The sequence below is a fragment of the Trachemys scripta genome, chromosome 3 (assembly GCF_013100865.1).
Source record: "Trachemys scripta elegans isolate TJP31775 chromosome 3, CAS_Tse_1.0, whole genome shotgun sequence".
In the NCBI taxonomy this organism is placed as follows: domain Eukaryota; kingdom Metazoa; phylum Chordata; order Testudines; family Emydidae; genus Trachemys; species Trachemys scripta.
In genome coordinates, this window is record NC_048300.1 from 55,061,798 (window position 1) to 55,076,934 (window position 15,137).

The following is a 15,137-nucleotide window of genomic DNA, read 5'->3' on the forward strand; positions in this document are numbered from 1 at the left end:
TTGATCTGCGTATCTCTAGCAGTGGGTACTGCTATAATTTTATATATATCACGGTAGCATCCGTTGTGCTAGACACTATAGAGGGATATACTAACTGACAGTCACAGCCCCGAAGACGAGACAGACAAAGGGTGGGAGAAATTAATAATTATTATCTCCATTTTACAGATAGGGAACTGAGGGACAGGGAGATTAAGTGGCTTGCCTAAGGTCATATAGAAAGCCTATGGCAGAACTGGAAAATATTTTATTAAAGTTAATGTTTAAAATTAAATATACACAAGTTAAGAGGGAAGGTACTGTACATCTGGGGTCTGGCTTGAGTTATGAGGGACTACAGGTATCAATTACAAGGATCACGGGATACATACATATCACATAACCAGATTGGGGTGCAGGGTTTTTTAAAGCTTCAGTGGATAAGTGGGCTTGGGTATGCCACCCATGGAATGTATAAAGAGTCCAAGTCAGTATCAGTGTCACGAATAAGTACATGGGTGGGGTGTGTCCCTTGGTTCGTCAGAGAAGGAAGTCTCTTGAGTTCCAGGCCACTACCTTACCCTGAAGCTCATCCTTTCTCTTTCTTTACTGGCCATCACAAAAAAAGTCAGTCTTAACAATCTAAATTAAAGCTGTTCGGGGTGTGGTGGGAGTGTTCTGAATAGGTCTTGACTGTTTCACTTTTAGCAGCTATCCTGGGATGATCCTAGCTGATTCCTCTAATCTTGGTGTCATTGTTCTGCAGCTGATGAGTTAAATTCTGCTTGTGTATCCCAGTTGCGTTTCATTTTTTTTCTCAAAAAGAGGAAATACTGTATTGCCATTTATATAGTCTTTCCTTTTTATAGTTCCTAGCAGTTCAAACATACAAATTGGCCTGTGAGCCCAATTTAGAAAGAATAGAGTGATCCTGAACCTTTACTTTGTTATAAAAGTGTAGCTGCATCTATAATTCAGCTCAGAATATGTAATCACCTTTTAAACCATGTTTTTCTCCACATTACTAGCTCTGTTATTTTTAGTAGCAAAAACTGGTTGCATTCCTTATGCAAGGAAAAGAGTAAACACTCTCCAAAAAAAGTTAATGACAGAATTTAGCATACTGAACAGATGGAACAAAAGATGTGTCAGCAAAGATATTTTTCAATACAATTAATTTGCAGGTACAGATTGAGTTTGACTCTCAGACTGCTAGAATTTCATCTGTGATGTCGTCAACCCTCCTGATGGCACATGGAAAAATGCTGATAGCAAGCCAGGGAAAGCACATGTTGAAAAATTGTGAATAAGAATGAGTGTGAATTACATCAAACACTTTGTAGCTACAAGCCTAGTAGAAAGGGATATAAATGTAGTGATTCTGGAATAAAGAAACAATATTTCAGTACATAGTATCTTCAGCAGTCAATAGACCAAGAAATGTGTTTGTTTTTCTATTTTTAAAATATTCCATCTAGCAGGGTCTGAGCATATGTAGTGAACATTTAAAAACAATATATTACATTTATTGATGGTGTCAGATTAAATGTACTCAATTCTAAAATGATCTTGATGCCCCATATTCACATCTCCCTGAGAGTAGAGCTTGAATGAATAGATGAGCCTTACACAGTGCGCTGAAGATAAACAGACATGGATGCTGATGGTCTAGGGCCCTCCACCAAGAACACCTTCCTTTCAGCATCAAGATTTGCAAATCTAGGAGCTGTAAGCAAAAGTTCCCCACCTAATCTCAATTTTTGTGACAGTTAAGTAGCAAGAGATGCAAGTCTCTAAGATATCCAGAACCTAGACTTTCTAGAGTGAAACCAGCAAGTTGAAGGGAATATGAAGGCAATCCAGCCTTTGGGGAACAGCTATGAAATGCCTCTGTGACTAAGGCCTTGGCTACACTTGGGACTTCACAGCGCTGCCGCAGGCTGTGTAGTCATGTAGTCGTGCCGCCAGCGCTTCGAGAGAGTTCTCGCAGTGCTGTATGTACTCCACCTCTCCGAGGGGAATAGCTTGCAGCACTGCGAGCGAGCGTGCAGTGCTACAGGCTCTGATTACACTGGCGCTTTACAGCGCTGTACTTGCTGCGCTTAGGGGAGTGTTTTTTCACACCCCTGAGCAGAGCAAGTTGCAGCGCTGTACACTGCCAGTGTAGCCAAGGCCTTAGTAAGTGTGTAGCTATTGCCTTGTGCACTTGCTGAAGCTTCATAGAAGCCTTCATGGTTATCCCCAGGTAAAGCACATTGTAATAACACAATTGTTAGGTCACAAAAACATGGATAACTTTGATGAGGTCCCTGACCACAGACTCTATCCAGGAATAATCAGTGATCCAGAAATACCCCAAATTGCAAACCTCCTTGAAAACGGTGTGTATGCACCCTCACAAACCAGAGCAGGTGCTTATCCCATTTATTAGCATTAACTTCATATGACCTGAACTGTCCTCAACCAATTTTCTGCCTTACAAACTGCTATTTAGAGACATTGACTGTCCCTAGTGAGATTTTAAGATAAATGGAAGTTCCCTTCAAAATATGGCTGTGCAATGGGATGAGTAAAATAAGAGAATCATCTTATGATTTAAATGTGTGTTTAGATTTAGATTTTATATAGTGTTTCTTGTATTCAAGGTATCTCACAGAGCTGAGGTACATACGTACCTCACAGTAGACAACAAGGCAACCACTTGCTCGGACATAGTTTTGAATATTAGCACTTGTGTCATGGACAGAAAGACCATTGACTAGGACACTGGGCTTATCTCCCAATTCTTTGCCCAATTCATTGGCCACTAGACAGCAACCAGGATGGAAAGAATGGATCTTTATTTAACAATTTATTGAAGGATGACTCAAGCAGTAACATTTACTGTTGCATTTCACTATTAGTGTTGCCCAGTTTCTGGTGTGGGACTTTGTTATGCTTATACAAAGCACATGGGCTCTTTTATAGAAGAGAAGGCAAAAACGCCGCATTTATTGAAAATACAACAGTTAGCATATGCTTTTCAGTCTCTCTCTCACACACACACACACACACACACACACACACACACACACACACACACACTCCTGCCAGTTGATGTTTATAGTTACCAGTGTGTTGTAGCTTGAGTCAAACTAATGGCCAGTTAGATTGAGCACGAGTGAGGAGCTGGACTCTGTCGGTCGCGATCCGATGCTCCGAGGCTTTGCAGGACTGAACCCAGAGTTCCATGGCAAAACACCCCAGCTTTATAGTTGTAAATTCCCATTTAAGTCCATGCATTTTGCAATGTCGTCCTGTAATCATTAGTCCTTAAGTGGTGTTAACCTTGGGGTTTTCTGCTGTTATCATTTGATGGTTATTGTCAGGCTTCCCATCGTTATCTCCTATTTGTTGTCTCGCCTTTGGGGGTACCTGCCTCACCTCTGAGGTCGTCAACGCTGCTAACATGTTTAGCATCGGATACAATGGATGTTTTCTGATTGTCTCCTGGTCTTTCCAAGTCTCTCACTTTTTCTTGATCATCTGGACATTTGTGAAGACTTTCACATGTTATCTTTTCCTGATGCATGCATTCCTCATTCACACAAACAATCTCTTACAGAAACCTTCAAAGGTATACAGACAGCAGTATTTTATATTCAGCAGAATACATTGTAAATCAAGCCTTGCTAAATCTTATAACTAAAACAATTCACATTGGGGCTTCAGGCCCTTAACATTTCTCTAATCTATTTATCATAGACACAATACAAAATCCTGTCTTACTAACCAAACTTTATAACAGGTCCTAATTGTAATGCATATTGGAAACAGGATCCCAGTCTCAGAAGGTCATTCCTTTCTGTTATTCAAAAAGTGTGGCTGGTAGGATGAAATCAAAGTTTACATCAATTCTTATAGTACAATTAGTACAATTATAAAATCCTGCTCCTACAACTTGAGACCATAATTTGCTCTCTCAGAAGTTAGAGTACAAACAACACAGCAATGCTGACATGTAGAAACTGACCCTGCTGAATACGTAGGCCCAGTTGGATGAATTAAAAGTTACATTGGCTTTATAAATGTGTAAAGTGTGGGTTTAGGTCACGTAAAAGTGACACTTTCTTTCTCCACATGTGTTCCCTGTGTGTCTTTGAAAAAAAGTGTTTGTTCCTGTGAGCCCTGCAAAGCTACTCAAAATGATAAGCTTAGTTCCAACTGCAGATACTCTTTAAGGTGATGTAAGAGGCAGAAAAGAGCATAGCTTGACTCTCAAACCCTATTTAAAGTTGTCAGCATAGTCAGTTAAAATAAAAATCATGTTTTGATTTGTAAACTGAGTGCATTTGGTCTGGAAGTCCCAGAGGGAAAATAAATATAGAATCCTATGATAACATGTTTACAGACTCACTTTCCAGACTATACACTTAAAATGTATAAAACCTAAGTCAGCCACTCATACATTCCCAGAACACTGGACATTCCAGTACTTCCAGGAACAGCATGGCCCAACCCTGCAAGTGTGACCCTCCCCTTGATAGTTTGATGGTGCATGTGAGGTCACGCCACACGGAAGCGCTATCTTTAAGAGCATGCTGCCCTGCCTCTGTCAACATAACCTTGTACGCATGGTGTTTGCAAGGTCATGCCATACAGGGGGGTGCCATTTTAAGAGCTGAAGGGGCGGGGTGTTGTCCCCCATCTGATACTGGACAAAATCACATCCATTTTTGTCCCCCTACCAGTGAGAGACAAACCTCTCAAAAAGAGGACCATCTGGTTTAATACCAGACAAGTGGCCTCACTAGTAACACCTGATATTTTTGTAGTGGGGGAGACTTAGAGCTAGAAAGGTATTTTAAAACTCAAAATGTGGATTGCAATTAAAGAGAACAATGGAATTACTATTAATATTTCAGTCTGAAATTGAATAATGGCAAAAAGTGCAGGATAGAGTTATAATGATGTGGCAGTGTCACAATATTTAAGGTTGCATCACTACTTCTGTTTAAAGGTCATCCCCTTTCTAAGTCCTCCAAAATCGACATGCTTAGTCTCATTCCTTTGAAATACGGTCTGCCTCAGGAGAGTGCGGAGTAGAATTAGTGACCCAAATTTGGAGCTGTTTGATCCAAGGGTTCTGGACATATAATTCCCTCCAAAATAGACATTTAAAAAAAAGTTTTGAAATGTTTGGTTGGTTGGTTTGGGTTGGGTTTTTGTTGCACAGAGCTAGAAATAAATAAATATTGATGCTGGTCAATATGGTCTCACTCTGTTGAGTTTTACCCATGCATGGCACTCACTAAAACTTTGGGGGCCCAAACTGAGAATAGTATTTAAAAAATGTACAATTTTTTAAAGTGTGCATGTGCCAATATAGGAAAACCCACTGGAGGGTTTCCAGTCCTGCCATTTTATAAGCTTTAAAGCTCAATTCTTTTAAGTGCTGTACAATCCAAATGGTTACAAGGATTGCTTTGAAATTTGATGTTCCTCATTGGGGTGCAGGGTAGTGTTAGTGTGTCAGACTTGGGGTTATTTAACTATGGGGTTCCTGAGTTACACTCTACCTAACACAGTTTCCTTCTACTGTTAAAGTGAAAGTTACAGGATGAATCACCGACAGACCTCATTGAGACTGATTGCTGTGAACTCACCTTCAATTAACATAATTAACAATAAATTAATCATAGTCCCCTTGTGATGAAGTGGGAATTTTCTGTAATATTTTATGCATGATAACTTACTTGACTAGGGATTGTTACCCAGTGGATGCAGAAGGGTTAAGATGGTCTTGGGGCAGAGCAGGAGACATGTGGTGCTTGGGTCCGGTAATTGTCTGGGGTTATATGAATGGGTCGTTAAGGGCTGGGTGAAACACTCATATCAATGAAATATCTGGAAAGACAATGGGAACCCCAAGGACTGAACAATTGACATCTAGCAACTGGAAACTCCAGCAGGTGAACATGTAAACTCAAAAGGGGGTCCTTCAGGAGGAAGACAAAGGATGGAAAGGTGTCAGGTGTTAAGGACTGGCCTTTAGAGAGAGACAGAAGCTTTCATCTGGAACTAACAGACAAAGAGACAGAGCCAAAATGGATTGTACAGCAGCTGAGACTGAGCCTGAGGTTGGCCAGTCTGAACTCTGTCTTCACCTTTGCTTCTAAGGACTTTCCAGTGGTGTTTTCTAGTTGACTAATAAAACCCCTCTCTGTTTTGAAAAGGCTGCCTGGTGTCATTACAAATACTTGCTGAGGTGCATTGATTTCTGAAAAGAGTAAAAAGTCTCTAAACAGGACTTTATCTCAGTTCAATTCACTGGGCAGAGCTCATTCTCCTGAGCTCTGACATTCTCCTGTCACTGTAGTTAATCCACCTTCCTGGATAATCTTAACTTCCATTGACCTAATGCTGTCTATGTCAGGGGTTAGGTCGGCTAACTACATCACTCAGGGGTGTAGCTGGGTCGACTTAACTTTAGTGTAGACCTGGCCTCAGTCATGAAGATCTTGAGGCCACATGGTCTGACCCTAAAGAAGACTGGGATCCCTTGGGGGTCTGGCACACTGAAGGGGCTCCTCCAAAGGACTGTTTAAAAGCCGGGGCATAACACAGATCGTGTGGATCCGTGACACTTCTTCCTAAGCCCAAAGGAGTTTTGGAGTGAGTGGCTGGGGGTTGCTGCAATTTGAGAATCATGGGTGGCAGTGTTGTTTGTGGGGAATGTAATCAAAGTATTTGGTGAAGAAAACGTAGACACATGAATGCTTTCTGGGGAAGGGGCGAGTTTTGGAAGCAGAAGAATGAGGGAATAGTGGGGAGAGAGGTTTGGGACTGCAGTGACAGGAAGGGGGATAATGGCCATGGGTGGGAGGGTAGGGGAGAGTGTTTCAGGGCTCAAGTGAGGAGCATCCACCAGCTCTGCCAGTGCACCCAACCACCTCGTATTCCAACTTTCCTTCATAGACTAGTAGATTCCAAGGCCAGAAGGGACCATCGTGATCATATAGCCTGACCTCCTGCATAACACAGGCCACAGAACTTCCCCAAAATAATTCATAGAGCATGTCTTCCAGAAAAATGTCCAATCTTGGTTAAAAAAACCTCAGTGATGGGGAATCAACCATGCCCCTTGGTTAGTTGTTCCAGTGGTTAATTACTCTCACCATTAAAAATGTACACCTCATTTCCAGTCTGAATTTGTCTAGCTTCAACTTCTAGCCATTGGATCATGTTATAGCACTTTCTTTGCTAGATTGATGAGACCATTATTAAATATTTGTTCCCCATGTTGGTACTTACAGACTGTAATCTCATCACCCCTTAACCTTCTCTTTGTTCAGCTAAATAGATTGAGCTCTTTGAGTCTATCACTATAAATTATGTTTTTTAATCCTTTAATCAATCTTGTGACTCTTTTCTGAACCATATCCAATTTATCAATACCCTTCTTGAACTGTGGACCCCATCACTGGACACAGTATTCCAGCAGTGGTCACAACAGTGCCAAATATAGAGGTAAAATAACCTTTCTTTGCCTTTTCAAAAGTCCACTGTTTATGCATCCAAGGATTGAATTAGCCCTTTTGGCCATAGCATCACACTGAGAAATCATGTTTAGCTGATTATGCACCACAACACCCAAATCTTTTTCAGTGCCACTGCTTCCCAGGATAGAGACCCCATAATGTAAGTATGGCCTGCATTCTTTTTCCCTGGATGTATACATTTACATTTAGACACATTGAAACACATATTGTTTGCTTGAAGTTGAACCCAATTTACCAAACAACCCAGATAACTCTGTATCAGCAACCTATCGTCTTCATTATTTACTCTTCACTCCCCAATTTTTATGTTATCTGCAAACTTTATCAGTGGTGATTTTATGATTTCCTCCAGGTCATTGATAAAAATGTTAAATAGTGTAGGGTGAAGAACCAATCCCTGCGGGACCCCACTAGAAACACACCCTCTTGATGACAATTCTCTGTTTACAATTACATTTTATTATTATTTATAATTACATTAACAAACTTTTAATCCACTTAATGTGTGCCATGTTAATTTTACCTTTCTAGTTTTTTAATCAAAATGCCATGTGGTACCAAGTCAAATGTCTTACAGAAGTCTAAGTATATTACATCAACACTATTAGTTTTCTCAACCAAACCTGCAATCTCATTAAAAAAAAAAAAAGATATTGAGTTAGTTTGACAGCGTGACAGGGCACTAACTTTGGTGCCCTTGTCACTAGGGTTGCTGCAGCACGGGAAAGATTATGGCCTTAATTGAAGTCAATTAACTAGTTTTTGTTGGGGATTTCTGATGCTTGGGTGGCAGTTGCTGGGCTAATGAGGCAATTGGTTCAGTAACTGGGAGGATATGTTTGGAAGGAACAGGAATTACAGGGGAGCTCAGTGGATGCGCCTTGGAGAGAAAAGAGAACGTTGTGGAAAACTCCTCCTGCTGTAAACTTGTGGTACATTCTGTTATGCTTTGACACTGAAGATCAAATGCAGACATGATGAAAGAGAATCAGTCTGTGTGTGTTTGTGGCTAGGACACTGCAGGAACAGTCTAGGCTGTGGTATTCACTGGCTAGGTGAAGGGACGCTCTGTGACAGACAAGATCTATTTTCCATAAACTCGTGTTGATTGGCATTAATTATATTAGCCTCCTTTAATTCTTTATGTTGAGTCCTATATCATCTTCTTCATTATCTTGCCTTGAGATCATAGAATCATAGAAGATTAGGGTTTGAAGAGACCTCAGGATGTCATCTAGTCCAACCCCCTGCTTAAAGCAGGACCAACCCCAACGAAATCAATGTCAGACTAACAGGCCTATAGTTACCCTGGTCATCCAGTTCACCCTTTTTAAATATTGGCACATTAGTTTTCTTCCAGTCTTCTGGAACTTCCCTGTTGTTCCAAGACTTAAACAAAACAACAACATGATCCAATGAGCTCCTCACCCAGCTCTTTTAAAACTCTTGGATGCAAGTTATCTGGATCTTCTGATTTTAAGATGTTGAACTTTAGTATCTGCTATTTGACATCCTCCTGAGATACTACTGGAATGGAAAGTGTATTATCATATATTACTACACCATTTTTATTTTTCCTAAATACAGAACAGAAATATTTATTGAACACTTCCACCTTTTCTGCATTATTAGTGATAATTACCATTTGCATCTAGTAATGGATTGATACCATTGTTAGAATTCCTTTTGTTTCTAATATACTTAAAAGATTCCTTGTTGTCCTTAACACTGCTGACCATAAATTTCTCCTTGTATCCCTTTGCTTCCCTTACCAGTTTTCTACAGTTCCTTCTGATTTAAAGCTTATGATTTATATTTATATTTATACTATCAATTTCCCCTTTCTTCCATTGTTATATATTATTTTTATAGCTGCCTTCCTACACCCCATCCCTTGGCCGGTACACCCCAAACGGTTTGCACCCCCAACTTTGTCAATGCAACCCTAACCTTCCTATACCCCCAGCACAGCCAATGCACCCTAATCCCCCTGAAATCCTAGCTCTGCCAGTGGATCCCGACCTTCTTGCAGCCCAAAGTTGTGCCAATGCATTTCAACCCCCTCCACCCAACTACTCTGCCAATGCACCCCAACACATACATAAACTCTGCACACATCCACCAATTAACTTATGCTGTGAGTTCTTTGGGGCAAGGACTGTCTTTGTTATTACAGTGGCATGTTAGATGGAATCATGTGGGTAAGACTGAATGAGTTGTAAAAAGGGATGAAGTATTTGTACATTTCAGCAAGGGTGGGCATAGCAGAATAAATGTTTGTAAGTTAATCGGGCATATTGGGGCATTGCTGAAAGAGGGTAGAGCTAAGGTTGCATGAGCAACCTTAACTGTGCATTTCCTGGTTTTCAGAAGTTTGAGTTTAGCTTAACTCAGCAGTCTGCCAGGGTACGACGTGCCACCAAGCAACCATAACTCCTTCTCAATGTAGGTTTTTGCCACTGAATACTCAACTTAGTGTTAGAAGGATGAATGAATTATAATGCCAGTGATACAAGGTGAGTACGAAAGGTGCATAATTTTGTTTGTATCTGATGTGCTTTTTATTTTAGAGGTGGGAGAGAGCTGTAAAATGCTATTTAATCAAGTAATTGAGATAAAAGAGCTGTAAAATAAAGTCTAGTGTATGATGGTTGCATTACACCATTTTGCGGACTGTAAAAGATTTAATGTTCCTAACTTCTTTGCAGGTTGGGAAGGACTCGTTTGGCAATGATTATATTGAAAATTTCAAGAGAAATGGGATTTCTACAGGTAAAATTTCAGTTTAAAAAATAATTTGTTAATTTTTTAGATAAAATTTGAACCTAGAGATGGAGGAGGTGAAAGGGTAGATTGGTTAGGTTGTCTAATTCACACACCCATTCTGGTGCAGAATGGTTTCTGCAATGTATTCACCATTACTTTGTCCGGTCTGGTTTGAATTGGCCTACATTAAATCTTTAGGTCAACATTTTCAAAGGTGGCCATTAATTCTGGATGCCCAATCTGAGGCACCTAGAGACTTACATTCAGAGGTTCTGGGAACCTGCAACTCCATTTGAAGTCTATAGGAGTTGCACATGCTTAGCATGACTGAAAAATGAGGTTCAGGTTGAGCACCCAAGTATTGAAGCATCCAAAATTAGTGTCCACTTTTGAAAATTTTGCCCTTAATTGTTAGCCTAAATGTTCAATGTTGATTTACAGCAGTAAATAGTAGGATCTAAATCATTGTCAGGGGATGGAAGACTTCAAAGACGGAGGAAGTTCTACTCTCGTAAAAGTCACTACAAAGACACTAGTTCCTCCTTAAAACGTGGTTCGGTTCTACTGTGTAATGTGAATTTATATAAATGGAACCTTCTTCCTTGGCATATGTGTGTGTCCCGAGTCATATCTATTCACTTCAGTGATGAAAGTAAATTGTTGTTGCCTTTGACTCCTGTTAGCCTTGCAAAGCCAACATGGTTAAGAGAGAGTGAGAGACTTGCATTGCTTTGCTGATTTCTTCTTGTGTATCACCAATGGCCTGATGAAAAGCATCTTAAAATCGATGGGCATCTTTCCATTGATTTCAGTGGATGTTGGGTCAGACCCCAACAGAACTACTGAGTAAATCCCAATTGAAAGCAGTGGGGATGCGAAGTGTCACTGAAGGCATAATTGGACAGACAGGGAGGTTGCACAGCTGTCTTTACCAGCCTTTAGCACTTCAGTTACAGATGATGATGTGTGAGAAGTGAACAATCCAGCTTGATTCTCACATCCCAGGCTAACTTTGCAGGGCTGGCAGTTAAGAAAAATATCTTTTTGCTTGTAAACTGAGTACATTTGATCCATATATTATAATGAAGTAATAACAGTCCAACCCTGCAGTGCTATTTTTACATATCTCAGAGTGCAGCCACATTTTTAAATGTACTTTTTTTCAGGAAGTCTCTAAATCCTAGTTTCCTTCTCTATCTCAGTTGCTTGACACTTCCCATTATAAGACCCAATTTTCAGTTACTTATAACTTTGTCGTACTTTAACTGTTCAAGTTGAAATTTTCCATGCCGGGTATCAGCCTCAGGCTACATTTTTCTGGAAAATTTCAGCCCAGAATGGTCCAGTTGTTTCTGAGAATGAGGCTAGGGCAAAATACATTGCTTTGCCTATGTTAAAAAATCATGATGGTTTCATTTGGTTTGGTTTGGTTTTTTGCCAGCCCTTGTGAAAATCCAACCAAATTTGGCCAAGGAATAAGCCTTTGAAAAATTGCAGTACACATATGCTCAGTAGAAACTTGCTAAAGCATTGCAGCTCTTGTCCCCAAAGGTTCCATCTGTATTGAGCATTGTCTACTCTAGCCCAGGGCTGTAAGGAGCTGAGCAGGATCGTCCCTCAAATGTAGCTCTGAGTTGCTAACAACCGTCATTTTGACTGAAATTTTCAAAAATAATAATAATCCACCGGCGGCAATCACCTGGCATGGAAAATTTCATTCCAAATGGTTAATGTTTGGCAAAGTTATATGTAACTGAAAACTGGGTTTTATAGCAGAAAGTGTTGGGCAACCATAATAACAGGCCATACTACCAGCTTAGCCTATAATAATTTAATGGAATGGATTAATCCAAAGGGGAAATGTACAGCCTCACCACAGCCTCCATCTTCATTAATGCAGGCTGCCGTTCCTTCAGAAATGTAAATCAGAGAATTAAGAGGGGGAAATATGCTGCATTATTTCAATGCTTTAATTTTCTCCAGCCTAGAATCTGTTGTTTCACTGTATAAAAGTATGCCGTCATTGAAGCAGAGACATAGCTACATTAAAGAACGATGGACTCATATTTGGTTTTTTGTGGGTGTAAGTTAACACTTCTTTTGTTGTTGTTGTTGTTGGTTAAGCTTCTTTGGCATGGTTACACATGAAATAGTTATTAGCATTTTTAAGTGGTAGGAGATGATGGGGGAGGTTAAACTGCATCACAGTCTGTTGAAATAATACAAAAAGTAACTTTTCCCTTTCTTAGAATTTGTAGGTCAGACTGAGGATGCTGCTACCGGAGCTGCTTCAATCATTGTTAACAGAGAAGGTACATATGTCACATTCTGAGTGGTCCCCTAGTAAGCAAAGGTTCTGCCTTTGTAAGCTGCAAAAGAATTTCCCTGGTCTTTGTTAGTTGAGGGGGTTTTCCCTCATTTACAGACAAATTCTGTCATCCTGACATTTCCACACTTACTCATCCTACGGACTACTAGTGGAGCACAGTGCCACTCAATGTGAGTAAGGGTGGGAGAATCTGACCCTTATCGTATCTACATACGAATAGCTATAAATAGACTAGCTCACTGATTCATCTAATCTGACACTGGCCAGTACATGGTGCACCAGAGGAAGCGGGGGGTGGTGTTAAATATAAAAAACTTTCCCCCGTAATGTACCTACCAGATTTATAATGGGAAAAGGGTATTCCTTCCTGACCCCAGCACATGATGAATTTATGCCAGGAATTATGAAATATGATTATCCTTATTATCTTAGTCTGCATAGCTACAGATATTTGGTTCTCAGATTATCCAGTTGTCTTTAAAATTTTGCCACAATATTTGACTCAGAGTTCCTTTTGTAGTGCATATGCTCCAAAAGTGGCATTTGACCTACATATTAATTGTCCTTTAATTTAGCATGTACTTTTGCTTTCATATTTTCGGACAGGGTAGAAAAGAGGGAATTAACCATTTTTCATATTGTCTTTCATAGTGACTAATTTATCTTCTGCTGATTTTTTTTTCTTTTCAAACAAATTATGCCTCATACTCGCTCGCCTGTGAACTCTTTAAAAAAAATTACTAAGGTCTAGATTGAACCTTGACTCAGCCTGGAATAAGGGTCAGGATGTGACAACTCCATCCCAGGAGCAGGCCTGGAAAGGGAATTGTGACTAAGGCAAGTTGGAAAGGTTAATCTGAGTAATAGTAGGTGCAAATATTAAGTGCATTAGTTAAAGCACATTAACCCCACTTTGGATACTCACATTCAGAAGTAGTGGCCTTAGTTCCTTTTAGTTCAGTGAATTAAGCTAGACATACCAGAGTCACAATTCCTTCCCTGATGTTTCTCCATGACCCTCCCCCTCTCCCATTCTGGAGGAGTAAATTTGAGAAGTAAATTACTGAAGCTCTCGAGAGAGTGCAGCTTACATCCCTCAAATACCTGGCCAGCTACTTTGGTCAGTGACTGGGGGCAGAGGACAGAGCCATGGCGTTGCCCACTCCAAGCCCCTCTCATTCTCTTCCCTGCCCACTTCCCATGGGAGGAATATCCAAGAAATATTGTCTATGCTCTACACTGGACCCAAGGTTCAGGTTGGCTGAGTAAGGGATGGAGTCTTTCTTTCCTCTGCTTTTAGTCTTTTAGTCCTCTGCTGGGCAGAGTAAGAAAAAGCATGATCTAACCTTGAAACAGTAGTGAGTGACTTGTTGGGTTTTCAAGAACCTTGTGATCTGTTCTGAGGGATAACAGACAAAAAATGGTGGATTAAAAACTTTTGAAGCACTAGGAAACAGAGCCATGACGATTGTCCACTACTCTGAAGTTTATGGTGGATTTTCCTAGAAACTGATATTGGTATAAAAGTTCATTAGAAGTTTTGTGATGTGGAGGATGAACTGAACAATGCATTGTGGCACATAGGTTATTTCTGTCAAAAATGGACAGTTCCTAAATTAAGTTTCTAAAACTGGCCTCAGATTTTACATAGAAGCTGCTGCTAGAGCAAAGCGGGTCAGGACCGTGCTGTAAAGCAAACAGATATACGGAACTAATAGTGGTAATGGTTGTTACTTCTACTTAAAACTGTCTGGGGCCAAAATTGAGTAGATTACAATAAAATAGCAGTACTTGTGTTCTGTGCTGTTACAAGATAGACTATTTTATTTGAAGAAGCCTGGTAGATTTGACCTATCAAGTTGTACAGTACTCATCTAAGGGCTTGTCTACACATTCAAGTCATACTGCTATAGCAATGCTGGTATAGTTTAAGCAGTACAACCCACCCATGTGGATATAGTTATGTCAGTATAAAAGAGCGTATATCGGTCTGTCTTATTCCTGTAAGAGAAGAGTTAAAGTTCTTTGAAGAGTCTGCATTATTCTGTTAAGATAATTCAGGACAAAGAAAAGACACAAATGCTAAATTTCTTAAAGGACTCTGCTATAATTATTTTTAACTCATAAGCTAGTTAACAGAATCACTTGTAAATTCTCAGAAAATTAATTCTATAGGCAAAGTGAGTGCAGTAAGTTTGGGGAGAAAGCACAGTATTTTTCATACAAAACAAAGAGGTTGAGTCTCTGCTTTAAGAGCAAAATGGAACTCAGTATATGGAGTCACGACCAACATTTTCATTATGTGGTCCTGTGAAATCCACAATTCAGATACATTACAAAGTTTCGCTTTTGTGGCAGCCTTAGAAATCTGTGTTTTCTGGAACTTTTCACTGCTTCCAGATAGGTGCTTACTAAACATAAACTCCAGCTTCCCAAGTGGGCTTGTCAACCAAGACCTTGCAGATGGTGGCATTCCCCTCTCCCCTCAAAGCAAAGAACTGTAACATGCTCCCAGCAGTTTT

At 40.1% G+C, this 15,137-nt stretch overlaps 1 protein-coding gene across 2 annotated transcripts in view; it reads left to right on the forward strand.

Moving 5' to 3' along the window:
* RBKS (ribokinase) overlaps positions 1–15,137 on the forward strand; it is a 101,021-nt gene that overhangs the window by 36,230 nt on the left and 49,654 nt on the right. The window contains exons 3-4 of one of the 2 annotated variants that reach the window (XM_034764781.1): positions 10,229–10,292; positions 12,536–12,598. In XM_034764781.1, coding sequence (XP_034620672.1) covers positions 10,229–10,292; positions 12,536–12,598 — 127 coding nt within the window. The remainder of the gene's footprint in view (positions 1–10,228; positions 10,293–12,535; positions 12,599–15,137) is intronic. The other variant, XM_034764782.1, reaches the window with a different exon arrangement.